Source organism: Ixodes scapularis, unplaced genomic scaffold, assembly GCF_016920785.2.
Source record: "Ixodes scapularis isolate PalLabHiFi unplaced genomic scaffold, ASM1692078v2 PGA_scaffold13__105_contigs__length_92229423, whole genome shotgun sequence".
NCBI classification, from domain to species: Eukaryota; Metazoa; Arthropoda; class Arachnida; order Ixodida; family Ixodidae; genus Ixodes; species Ixodes scapularis.
The window spans coordinates 63658381-63672587 of NW_024609839.1; the positions used below are offsets into that span (position 1 = coordinate 63658381).

The 14207-nt window shown below is 44.4% G+C and overlaps 1 protein-coding gene across 1 annotated transcript in view; it reads right to left on the reverse strand.

The window, feature by feature from the left end:
• LOC8028650 (relaxin receptor 1) overlaps positions 1 to 14207 on the reverse strand; it is a 111919-nt gene that overhangs the window by 27305 nt on the left and 70407 nt on the right. The window contains exon 2 of the mRNA XM_029981071.3: positions 7451 to 7606. Coding sequence (XP_029836931.1) covers positions 7451 to 7606 — 156 coding nt within the window. The remainder of the gene's footprint in view (positions 1 to 7450; positions 7607 to 14207) is intronic.

Genomic DNA, 14207 nt, shown 5'->3' on the forward strand with positions numbered 1-14207 from the left:
GTGTCCTGCTAAATCGTAAGCCTCGGGAAGGTTTGTGCTAAAGGCGTGGTTTACTGAGCCACCTTTCGGGCATTTTGAACATGCATAATAAATTATATCTTAGATAAATGTTAGATATATTTTATCTGTGTATTTATTTGTGCTGCCATTTATATGTTTAGCGTTTAACAAATACGTTCCCTGGACTTAAGGTGCACCTGATTTCTGTGGAGAACGCTGCTTAACTCTCACCGTCTTCAATATTCGACCCTTGCATTCGTGTCACACATGCGTTGCGGGGGACTTTCGTTTAAAAGTTGTTAAAATAACAGGAGGATATCGCGTCTTTCGAAGAAGACCATGAACAAAACCAGAAATCTTCTTCGTCAATTCTCTTCTAATTGACAGTGGTTCCAATTAATTCGAAAGTCCCGTTGGTCGGGGTTGTTAATGCTTCTCCCGAAAACCTCGAGCCAATTAACACTGTGGGTAGACGAGTACAAGTAAAAAGATAATATTTATATCAATTTACAGCTTGTCTGGGAAAGCATTTTTCGCGAATGCGGCAGACTGTTCTGACTGTTCCAGATGGCAGATTGCAGATTGTTATTAAATACTTAGAAAAATAAAAGCATCACCGAGAGGTGACGTACAGTTTGAGAAGTAAAGCCATTCATGCACCGCCATTTTGTTTTGCAGCTGTTCCTCGTATTGTTGCGCTAAGTGTATAAGCAGTACCGAAGATTCACCATAGCGCTCAATTAATTCATACAAAAAAACGTTGTTCCATTACTTATTTATATTGATGTTCTTTTTTTGTGCGAACAAAACAACAATTAGACAAGCTGATAAAAAGCGAGTTAAGCAAGGTGAATGACATAAACTGCGTCGTTAGGGTTTGGTAACCCAGACGATTGATTATGCCCAAGTTTCGCCGAAGTCAAAATTTTCCTACGAAACCGAAGTATTCTACGGAAAAGCAATTAGTGCCTTATTAGTCACTGCCAACGAGGTAATTTAGGGAGGCACATAATGTTTCGAAATAATAAGGTTCATATTGGGTTTTGCATAATTAACGTTTTGATTAGTAAAAACAGACATATGGTTTCAATTATAGACTTGCTCAGCCCTAAATTAGTACATTTTGGAAGCACTTGGACGCGTGCGGAGTGTACCTGCTGGTGCGCAAAAGCAGCCGCTTGTGGTACAATCGCAAGGCTGACGGTACGAAAACGGAGATGATAAGATTGGGGAAAAAACGAGGGGGGGGGAGGGTAACATTGAAATTGAATGCAATTTCAGGACCCCATAAAGTCTAAGCGCACGCTCCATTTTTTAATTAATTGAGTTTCAGATTTTTACGATTGCAAACGTTTTTTACCAGTAACTTCGTGTTTATTCTTTTTTAACGATGAAGACGCTAATTGTGAAAACAACAACTTAAAACTTTAATTGGGGTAATTTTACGTACCTCATTAAATGATCTCTTTGACAGTGCCTAATGTAGTTACAGTCGCCATTTTTGTGTGACGCGTATATTTTTGGTGTGAACGCTCTCCGATATTACGAAATTTTAGAAAAACGTACGCAAAACTGCGTGCGAAAAAAAAGTCGTTGTCGCGATTGCGCGTGCGCCAAGTCGCAACCGCGTATTTGCGAGTGGTTACAACGATATTAATTTCCGTACGTAAAGTCCTGCCAGGGATGGGCAAAATACATGCAAATATGTATTGAAATATAAATACAAAATGCTTCGTCAAAAATGTATTTAATTACAAATCTAATTACATTTCCAAAAAAGCAATTAAGTACAAGATACAAATGCAACCAAATGTATTTGGTATCCTCCAAATTCTTTTCCAAATACATTCCTCAAAATTTGTGTCAGCGACTTCAGGGCACCCGCAACAAGTTTCTGGGTATCTCATTTTAATTTTGCATCGCACACTCGGGAGTTAGTGTACGAGGCTCTAGTAACGTAATTGAAATACAATAAAAAAAATTTAATCAGCTTGGATGTAATAGGCGAAAAAATTAGAGCTTCAAGCAGCTTTTTTTGCGGATTACATTTTGGTATAGACCAACAAAGAACCGAGACGACCAAGACGCGCAGCGCTAGGTAGAGAATTGTTTACTGTTGCAACTCGCACCAGTTACGAACATCTGGACGACCCGCGCATTTAGAATGTTTCAGGCAAAAATATGGATGGAAATCAGGTTGGAAAGTATCACAAGTTGTCACAGGCATTTACTTAGCCAGTCTGGCTGTGAAAGTCTATTTCGTCACCATTCCTGCCCTGGACTAGCACCGTAATCACAAAGTCACTAAACGCTTGTGCTTGATTGAGAGACACTGCATTCGGTGCAGAACGTAGTTTTCTTCCTGCTCTGGACAGTGCCTTTGAAATAAAGCCGGAGGAGAAAAAGAAAAAAAGCCCCATGGCCGAATAAAGGACGAAGACCATATCTTACAATCACACGCATAAAAACAAGATGCATTTTCGCCCACAAAATTGTATTTAATTACAATTGTATTTGAAATACCCACGTTTTAGTATTTAAATGCACACGTCAAATACATTACCCAATTTCTAATTAAATACAAATACAAAACACACAAAGTATTTGAAATACGTATTTAAAATACTTGTATTTGAAATACTGCCCATCCCTGAGTCCAGGCATAAGTAATTCTAAAACACGCTATACTTTCAATATTAAAAAAAAAGCACGATATGCTTTATACAGGTTTATATTTCATGGCCTTACAAGGAACCTCTAAAGGCCCGTTCACACTCTTGCGACCGAGTACGACTGAGAGAGACGAGATCTCTTAAAACTTCTTAAATGTTTTCTAGACTGAGGGAACACACTGGCATTGTGGCGCCATCTTTGCGGTGACTCTGGAACTGCATTTCACAAGAGCGAAGGTTTTGCAGGATTTCCGAGGTCAAATGTGCGTAATACCCATAGAAAGGCTCGTTTATAATATTGACAAAAGTTTTTCGAGCCAAAAAAGAAAGGATAATGCGCGAGAAATAAACAAAAAATATGCCGGACCGCCGAGTTTACACTGCTTCCCAATAGATGGCGCCAGTGTGTTCTTTGGTTTAAGAAGTTTTATGGAACCCAGGTTTAAGAGGTCGCAAGTGTGTGAACGGGCATTTAGCATACACTATTCCTGGCACCAGCAATTCGGTACACTGCCCTGAATATCTAATACAACACTCCAAGAAACCACAGGAACAGTGTGCTTAGATTCTTGGTTCAGCAGTCATGCTCCCCAAGTATATGTCATTTCTAATATCTACGCCACATGAAAAAAAAATGACTCACGTTTTTTTATTCCTATAGTATATGTACTGTATATAAGTGAAGCTCCAGTACCACGCTTTTATGAGTCGTCACATCTAAATGATTGGTTTTCAAGTTTACGCACGTACAGAAACTCGATGTATCCTAAGAGTGTCAAATGAAACGACAGGCCTCCCGATTTTTTTTTCTTTTCTTTGTCCATTTACTGAATTTGTAGCATGACCCACATAAAGTTGGAAAGAGAGCATTGACCCGGAACTCCTATCCATGAAAGTACTTTTTGTCCCTTGTCGAATCAGGAAGCCGGGCGTACGAGTTTAGGAAGTTAAAGACCAGACGAAGACGAACTATCGCTTTGACAACGTCCACCTCCCCCTCTCTTTCTCCTCCCGCATGTGTTCAGTCCGCCGGACCGGGAGTATTGAACATGGGCGCTTACACCACACATATACGCCCTTTCTCACACAAACACAGATGCACTCACGAACGCACACGCCCTCACACTCACACGCTAAGACGCGCACACACGCACGCACACGGGCAAGCATGCACGCACACACTAACACACAACTTCGATTCCGAACACCATCACGCAAATGCACATTAAGCTTCACTGAAAAGAGCGGATGAGAACATTCTAGCTTGCCAAGTTCTGTTAAGCGGATCTCGAATGAATAGTGCACTGGTGCCACCCTTAACGCAAACTCCAATTTTTATCTTTGGCAGTGAATGGTAAGCGTGCAGTTATGCATACACGACCGCTTTCCGTTAAAAAAGTAAACCAATGTTGTTGTTTTTTTTAGAGTGCCGCTCTTAGGCGCCCGTTTACAAGTTGAGCGGCGTCTCCGTCGGCGTCGGCGTAATCGCGCGCTTTGCATCATGGGACGTTTCCCCGCTAAAGTTAGCGGGCAAATTTCCCGCTAAATTTGGTAGGGAAATTTACGTCACGTGACCTCAACGCCAACTCAGTTTCCCCACTAAATTTAGCGGGGAAAATTACGTCTCGACTTCGTGTCACGTCACACAAATTCAGCGGCAGGAGGAGAGGAGAAGGAAAAGAGGAGGAGGGGGTAAAAGAAGGAGGGAAGAGGAGGAGGAGGAAGGAGCATACCCTCCCCTCATCCTCCTGAAGAGTTTCGCTCTAATTTCGTATTACAGAAATTTGTAAACGTCCTTTCTTATTTATTATTTTTTTTTGTGATTCTCAGACATTTAAGATTGTCAGACTGTGTTGCCTCACTCGATTGATTCGCTGAAGAACCTCCAACTAGAAAATTTGTGAACTATTCGCAACTCCAGCCTCGCGTGTTGAAAACCCTTTCGGGCCCAAAACTTTACTTGAAGTACTAGAGACCTAAAAACCCTAACATGGTTGAAGAACACACGAAACAACAGAAGTTTGAAAAAAAAATATCTTTTTTTTTCTTACGCATGTTTTCAAAATGTTGCTTGTGAGCAACATTGTTCATTTGTGGCACTATTTCACGTCGAACGAATGAAAGCAGTTACAACAGGGAAGAAGGCCCAGGCGCATTTATAATTTCGCACAGTAGAGAAGGGGATCACCGAATTTGTAATATTTGCGCCGGTCGTTCTTCTCGCTATTTTGAGGGCAGTGGTGCAGGCCGACATACCTCACATCTACTGTCGAGTTTGGTTTTGAAGGACGGGTGATCCGTTTCGAAGAGGCTGGTGGCCAAAATAAAGATTTCGGTCCTCCACTGCTGAGCGCAGGTACCCTCGCCCTTCCGACAGAGGGCACTAAATTTATTGAGTCGCACGTAGCACGGAGAAAATAATTCTCGAGTTGTCGCTCCTGGGAAAAGCTGGGCATCAAAGGATCAGTAATTTTTTCCGTTTCTCGTTTTCGCCACTGGGCTGCGCCAAATTTCTCTCCATGTACAGCATATATTAAAAAAGACGGTCCTTCTAAAATCATGGGGTGCGTTTGCGATTTATTGGTGGACTCCTCCCGTTTCAACTGCGCCTACACGCGATGCCCCTGCAGGCAAGCCTACCTCCCTCCTGCAATACAGGGATATTAGCCTACACTACCGCCTCCTCCGCCGCCTATTCCCACCTCCGCACCCCCACCTCTCCCAAGAGGCAGCACACATGCTGCGCCTTTTACAAACACACACTTTCCCCCACCGAACACAACTAGTACACACCCAACCACACCTCTTTACCACCCCCGCCTGTCCTGCCTGCGGGGCACTCGACACTCATTACCATTCCCTTTGCGAATGCACCGCAGACCCATACCCCCCTCTTCCCTCCCCGCACCACTGGGAGAAGATGTTGCGCGACCCGGAGTCAGCCCAAGTCCTGACCACCTACCGGGCCTTGGCGATCGCGGCGGCCCCCTGGGCCTCCGCCACCCCCAATACCTGATCCCGGAAGAATAATAAAGTTTCCTCCTCCTCCTCCTGCGGAGACTATACTTTGTTTCAGCTTAAGTTCAGACGCAGCCGATGCTACAAGCGCGAGCTCTGAGCTTTCAGCGTCCCTGCCAAGCACGTGTCTCCTGCAGTGAAAGCACTGTTCAGGGCCACATGCTCACGCTTCTAGCATCGGCTGCGTGGGAACTTAAGCTGAAACCAAGTATAGAAAGGAGGCGGAAAGGCGGAGACGTTTGTAAACGATGAACGTTTTTTGCGGCACCTCCTCGCCACTCGTATTGAAAACGCGACCCATAATTAAACCACGTAAACCTGCTCGAACAGTTTGGAACTCTTTGTAATACACAGCTCTCTAGCATGCCCGGATGGGTGATAGATTCCTACTCCTCTACTTCGCCTATTTTCCTCTTCGTGGAGCCATATTCCTTGGAGTTTCGAACACTAAGAGTTTAACGGTGAAGATAGCGATGAGGTTGCTGTCCGCTTCGCATCTCCGAAGGGCACGGAATTTCTTCCGGCATTTGACACAATCATTGCTCTAGGCACCATATTTGCATTCATACGGTTACTGTCTAGATAATCTCGCAAGCACAGTACTGTGGTATCCATGGCTCACATTGACACCCATTTCAGCAGTCACTGTGGGATGGCTATTGCAACCACCGATCTCCACTAGAGGGGGCTGGATGGCGCGTTGAGCAAACAGGTATGAAGCCACCGGAAGTGAGCGGCTTGTCCCGGAAGTGAGCGCTTGGCAGGCTTTGTAACCCTTCCAAGTAATGGTTCGAAAAGCGTCGAGGGCGCTGGATTTTCGCTTGTTCCCTCAAGAGAGCCTGCTTGTTGCGCAGTAAGAGCGCATGGGAACCCGAGAAGTATCATGGGAAGCCATTCAATGTAAACATTTTGAGATTCTAGTTGATCAAATTGTGAATATGTCCCAAGTTCAAATGCCTCATTCTCGAAATTTAATGCAGAACGGCAGTATTAAAACCCAATCAAAGACACAAAAAAGCATGGTCCAAAATATCGACTGAATGCACTAGGAAGCCCAGCAGACGCCCGACTTCCGGGACAAGCATCGAACTTCCGGTGGCTTCACTTGCGCCAGGCTCGGAGAGCAGCTAAGCGCCATCCAGAGGCTATAGTAGAGATCAGTGATTGCAACGGTTTACTGCTGAGCCCGTTCTTCATCTAACGTGCATTTTGCAACACCCAATTGTTTTTTTTTCTCTCGGGAATAACCCGCATCAAGCACCAGCAGCGTGGTGCTTTAACGTCAGGTTCAAGCCATCTATAAGAGACAAGGCTAGCAGAACTTGACTTTCAAGACTGTTTTATTGAATCTCAACCGCAGCAGGGGGTGGGGGGGACCGGTGACTGAGAGCGCACCGCAGGCGAAGCGAAACATCGCCCTGATGAACCCGAGCACCAGCTGTGTTCAATCACTACCCTCGGCCGTTTCGGTCTGGACGAGTATCGTACCGGTGCGAGGTAATGTATTACTACTGCACGATGCACGTTAAAAACAACAGGCTAGCAGTGGTACAGCATTGGCTAAATTTCCCGTCTCTAGCCGGAGATACTACCCCCGTCGAAAAAAAAACACACACACACACAACAAGATTACAAGTACGCAACCACTTGCGAGCGGAAGGACAGTTCATTCTAAAAAAAAAAAAAATAAGGAAAAACATGATCTGACCACGCTTTCCGCAATGATGCACACACTGGTTTAAATAGAGCTAATCACTCACAGCAGTGTCGCTCGTCTTCGCCGCCAGGGCAGTTGACGACGCCGTCGCAGTGAAGAAGCCTGGAGAGACATCGGCTGCTGCCGTTCCCGCACGGGACATGTCCTGGAGGGCAGACGACTTCCCTCTGGTCCAGATCCTCGGCAGTCATGTCCAGACCTGAAGCAGAAGAAGCCGGAAAGAATGAGATAAAACTTTCACGGAGAGCTTGAGAAACGCCGGACACGGCGGGCCGCATTCTGCTATGACATTGAAGCCAGTGATATTGGCTGGGGCATCGGCCGCTTGTTTGTTCTGCGTTGCCCTGTGTACGAGCACAAAGTATTTTTTTTAATTACATTTCGCAATAATTCTTTTACTAGGATGCACAGAATTTTTCGGAATGAATTGCACTTCGAATTTTTAATTCGTATTACATCCTCGTGCTATTAGCGGCGAGATGTTTCGGTGGCGCCCTCGTTCGGTTACCTTTCGTGACGTCATTACCTTGTGAACAACAAGTACAATGGTGTCTGTAATCAGCATGGTGAAAGCCTGAAATCATAGCGCTCTCAAAGCAACACTGCCAACACCGTCAAAATTGGAGTTCTTCCATTCCTCTTATTTCCGACGATGAGACACTCTTTGCTGACGTCATAGTCAGCGTTCGGCCAATTGTGGTGGGCCGACCACAGCGACACTTTCGGCCACTCACGTCTCCAATATCCGTGGACATGTTCCTGTAGCTTTTCTTTTCTGGCCAGAGGAGGAGTGTCCATGCACGACCGTTTACAGATAATTCTCTCTTCAGCGAACAAAGTGGCCTTTGTATGATGTTCGAGCAGCGAGATTGAGGCTTTCGACAGCGTGGCCCGTGCATACATTTGATCAACGTACTATGGTGCGCGTCCGCTCGGGCACCCTTCAGATCCTCAGTTCAACCCCGCTGCGTCGTAAAGTTTCGCCGAGAACAACACACCGTCGAATTAAAAATTCGAGGAGTAGATTTGAACGTTGCGGGTGAAGACGCTTTATGCAATTTTTACCCTAAACGTTCTGAAGACCGGCTCGCACCTCCCAATGATGTCCCCCCGTGTGCGCAATCTCAATACAAATTCAAACACAACGAGACGACTGAAAATTTGGCGTGAAACTCCTGTAGCCGATCGCCTCTGTGCAAAGTGTGGCGACACTACATATCATACTGCATTTTGAGCAACTCGTTAGTCTTTATTTTTAATTTGATTTTCGCAGCTTTAAAGTTTCATTCGCAAGCTGTTCATGTCATGATGTTCTACATGTCTTCGCTAAGGATTTTTTTATAACCTCCAAACGTCAAAACGTTCAGCCCTACGTCGGAAAGAAGACATTTCTTCAGAAACTGTCCGTAATTTTCATTCGGGTCAAATACTCCAGGTAGCATGCCAGAGAAAAGCCTAACGTGGCGCATTCTTGACAATCCTATCGGCCTGGTTTTGCTCCAAGGCGTTAGTTAGTGCCAGAGTGCGCATTATTTGTTTTTTCTGTGGGTTTTTTTTTGGATCGCCACATAATTGCCAAAGTTCCAGTCGAGCTAAAGACTGTTCAAATAACGACTGTTCAAATAAAATTTAGTAGCTGCGTTTTGAGACGTTTTGTGTGTTGTCCCCTTCTTCGTCCGTCGCCTCCGGTCTTCAAAAATGTGTAACATCAACCAGCTCGCCCTGCCTATACTTACTTTATCTTCAATCGAGCTAAAGATGCCAAGTACGAAGAGAAGAACAAGCAGTGAGACCTAAATCTGGAGGTTGTTTGGTCCTTTACACCCAAAGTTTCCACATTGAAAACCGAACAACAACAACAAGTGAAATCTATAAGCTCTAGTACTCGGTTTGAGATTTAAGCCCAAGCTTCCAGACCGACGGATAAAACACCAACGTTTCAACCACAACTTCGGCACTTGGCTGGCAAATTAGGATCGAGATACTCAGCCTCTGGCCAAATAAGGTCAAGTTTGGTTCAACCATGGCTTTCTCGCTTTTTGAGGCCCTAAATGTCCGGATAAAAACTAAATTTTGGTCCAGAGAGACGTGCTATGCCTGGGAAACGTTTTAGCGTTCCTGCAGGAAGCAAGGCCGGTCTACAACGCAGCCAGGCATCTATTTTTAAAACAGGAGTTACAGCTTAACCAAGTCAACCTGCGAACCAGTTCCGCCTCTCGTCAGGCTTGTTTACCGTCGTTGTGCACGCGGAACGAGGTTCTCCCAAGGCACGCGTCAACAGCGTGATATGTGACAGCTACCATACCCCTCTTTTTGATGCCTCACTGAAGCGCACAACACCAAAGCACCGAAGAAAAAAGTCGCGCAACAGAGGGGAAGGGAGAAAAGGGGAAAGAAAAAGCGTGACCCAGCTGAAAATATACTTTTTGAGCCCCGACTCCTAGCGAAGTGTTCTTTCCGCTACCCGACGCCACCCCCGCAAAGCACGCAGCTGGAGACCTTCACGAAAAGAGGGTGACGCTCAAACTAGAAATTCGCACCAACGTTTTGGTGCTAAGGCAATTTCTGAGTAGTGTTCTTATTTTTGTTTTGTTTGCAATGTTGTTTCGTTTTTAGACCGACTACCCCATTGCAAGTATCCATCGCTGTAGCTAGCGAATCATTTTTTTGTAATAAATGGCGGATCGATAGAATAAAGAAAAATTACTCCAATTTAAAAAAATTCAGAAATTTCGTCAATTCCGAACTAAGGCGAGCTAAACACGTTTATCACGCTTCGTTATTCGACGCGTCCAGTTTAAGAAACCCAGAAATTATGTGGAAGCGCCTGAACCGTTTACTGCGCAATCCAACCGAAGATAGAGCACCAAATACTATGATAATTGACGACACGGAAATTTCGGGCAAGGATCTCGCAAATAAATTTAATGATCATTTTGTTAACATAGGCAGTAGCACGTACGACAGTACGGCAGCAAATATTTTAGAAACTAACCGTGAAACCCTCTTCCTGAATCCTACAGATCCTGCCGAGGTGTTTTCCGCCCTCATTAACATTACAAATAGCCGAAGCCGTGACTGTGAGGATCTCTTAATCCAACCAATAAAATATGTAATAGATCTCGTACTGCCCTGCCTAACCCACCTATATAATTTGATACTCTCGTCTGGCGTATTTCCCAATAGAATGCAAATTGCGAAAGTGGCAGTCCTGTACAAAGGTGGAGACAGAAATGACATGAACAATTACCGGCCGATCTCTATCCTTCCTATTTTTTCAAAGCCCGTCGAGAAAATCATATATTCGCGTCTTATGCATTTCTTCGAGCAACATTATTTATTGGCGGAGTGTCAGTTCGGTTTCAGAAAGAACAGGTCTACTGAAACTGCTTTGCTTGTCCAGAAGGAGATAATATTAGAAAATTTTGAAAGTAAACTCTTAACCCTAGGAATATTTATAGACTTCAGTAAAGCATTTGACCGGATAAATCACAAAATTCTTTTAGACAAATTAGAATGCTACGGAATTCGAGGTGTTAGTTTATCACTCATTGAATCATATCTACGGTACCGGAATCAGTACGTTCAGATCAACTCATACACATCATCCACGCAGCAAATTTATTCAGGAGTGCCCCAGGGAAGTATTTTAGGACCCCTTTTGTTTATCTTGTACGTTAATGACATCATAAAAATTGAAGCCGCTGTTAAATTCATAATGTACGCTGATGATACAAGCATATTTTTCACCGACACTCGAGAAGATGTGCTTGCATCTAAGGCGAACGTTTTTTTAGAAAAGCTAAAGACGTGGATAGATTCTAACTCTCTTGTAATTAATACCGCGAAAACAAAGGCTGTATTGTTTCAATGTCCAGGATCGCGTGTCAGATTGACAAATGATCTACTTTTCGGATCATGCCAAATTGACTGTGTTGAAAATGTCAAGACTCTTGGTGTTATTTTTTCAGAACACATGTGCTGGAATAACCAGGTAACACATATCCATAAAAAACTTTGTAAGGTTGTTGGCATATTGAATAGGTACAGACATACGCTCCCAGTTCATATTAAAAAGTTAATTTATGACTCCCTCTTTCAATCTGTAATTTGCTACGCTCATGTAGTATGGGGTACGACCACTATGCGAAATGTCAATAAGCTGCGACTGTTGCAGAAAAAGGCGCTTAGAGCTATCGAAAATGTTCCTCGAGATTATCATACCCTTCCCCTATTTTTGAAACATCAGGTCGTCGACATTTCCTACTTGTATCCCTGGAGACTAATTTACATGTATCAAAGATCAGTAAAACAAAACATCAAAGTTATTTTGAATCTTGGAAACCTGGTGAGAAACGAAGTAACATATTCATTACGTGACCCTCCTCATTGGCGTGTTCCCCCTTCCAGGACCAATTTTGGATTGCAGAGATTTAACTACAGACTGGCGGTTATGTTAAATAAGCTGGCATCCCGAGATATTGACATACGCTCCATAAACTATCAGACAATTCAAAGAATATTATAATATCGAAGTGTTTTTTCTTGTGTTTCTTCTTCTGTGGTTATTGTATAAGAGTTGTAGTTTAGAATTTCTGTAACCTAGCTGTGCCCCCATCACTGCTGCTTGGTTTTGGGGGGCGCTGGACTTTGTCAAGCTGCGAGTACGCAGCTTTTTTCCAGCCCCCTAGTCCCAAATGTAATTGTTTGTGACTTAATAAACTGATTGATTGATTGATTGATTGATTGAATAGGTCCTCATCCCTGTCCGTTTTGATCTGGGTGAGCGTATCGTACCGGCGTGCGCGCGTGTATCAACACTGCGTGATACACGCTAAAGACCCCAGGCTAACAGGGGTACTGCACTGGCTACGCTTCTCATTTGCGGTGGAGACATGAGACGCGCGTTGGTGCTGACTGCGGTCACTGAGGGGATGAAAAAACGTAGGGCGTGGCTCACTATGTTTACGCTTCTTGCTTCGCGATTGGCTCTGGGACGTTCTTATCGACGAATGCGGTAATTCCATTGGCTGCCGTGCGATAAAGAGACGCGCGGAACGTTTCTTAAGCTGTCACTGGCTAAGCGGAGCACAAGTTCGTCTGCTTCTTGCAGAGTGCTCACGATGATGTCAGAACGCCGAGCTCTTATTGGCTGATTAAAAAAAAAGATGTGTGTAGACCTCAAAGAATCTACCGTTGAGGTCTACCCAATATCCTTTCAACCAAAACCAATGAGAGCTCGCCGTCGTTCTGACGTCACCTCGACTCCTGTGCAAAAAGCAGACGACTTGCTCCCCGCATAGCTTCCCGTCGTCTGCACGTAAACACAACACAAATACTTCATAATTATCCGGGTTTGTTTGGCTGTGTGACGTTATTCAAAGTTATCTCTATTGAGTTCTTTTTTACATCTGTATATATGCTTTTGAACGGAAGTATTTAGAGTCAAGATGTAGAGGGAGAAAATTACACGTTGTTCAGCGGCCTTATAAAATAGGACAACAAGAAGGAATATATAAGTGTGACGATACAATTGTAAGATGCTGCGAACGAACGATAGTGTAATCGGGGTAATACGAGACGCCGAGTACTCAGGTCTTTATCTAATTAACTTTAGTGGTACATCAATGTAAATGCTCTGTGCGAGAGTGAATAACATATCAAGATATGTAGATACATGTTGTAGAAGGTCCGCACTGTCAAAGTAAGGCAGGTAGAAAGTAAAAAGATTACAAACACGAAACAAAATTTAAATCACGACACAGTTTAGCATTTTTTTGGCTTGCTCCGGGAATCGCTCTGTCCAAGTTTACGCAACCGTAAGATAACAAAGTGGAAATAATTTGAGCACCAATCATTTTTTTTTGTTTCCTTTTAGTATAGTATTTTTATATAACTCATTAAAGCTTGATATATATATATTTTGCCGTTAACAGCACCTCATAAATTGTTACCCTCGCTGTAGTCAGTGACAGCTTCTCGCTCTCTCTTTCCACTTTAGCACAGCGAACCCTGGAGTGGATCGACCGGATCCACTCCAGGGTTGGTGGAAAACGGAAGCTCCATCGAGGAGCTTCCGTTTGACTTTTAACTCGTTATCGACTATAGCGTCAGCGTGTTTAAAACAACATCATATGTAGTTGTCCTTTATGTTGTTTTTACGTCAAACAAAAATCACAGTGGCATAAAGTTACATCGCAGATTTGCAACAAAATCGCGAATGTCGTTACACGCGGACATTCTTTCCCATCCGGCTCTCTTTCCGACCGAAAACCCTAAATGACGAACACAAATCTGCAAACCGAAGCCGTGATGAAAGAAAAAAAGAAAAAACGCGCGAAGGCAAGAGCTGCGCCAAGGATTTGCCGGCGTCCACTTAGGAACCCCGACAAAACAAACAGCCTTCCAGTCGTTTCACATCCGTCTCGACAGTGGACTAAACGCTCCGTTTCCCCTCGAGGATGGGCCGTAGCGAGCGATATTAGCCGTCTCAACCAATCGATGGCGTTGTGAATGTGACGCGTGACTGCGCGTCCCACACGTTCGTTGCGTCCCTCCCGAACGTCACGCGACTCTAGCCCGGCATTGGACTGCAGCTCCGACGGCTCGCGGCATCAGCTGCGGTCCATCGTCAGGTGAGACCAAGTACGGCGGCCATAACACTCCGCGTGCACGGACTATTTGAGTAGCCACTCCCATCGAACTCGTAATAGAAGCTCCCCGTCGGACCCACACACACATCACCCGACGCGCGTGTAAACACAGACCACAAAGCTCAACCCCACCGAAAAAAAGAAAAA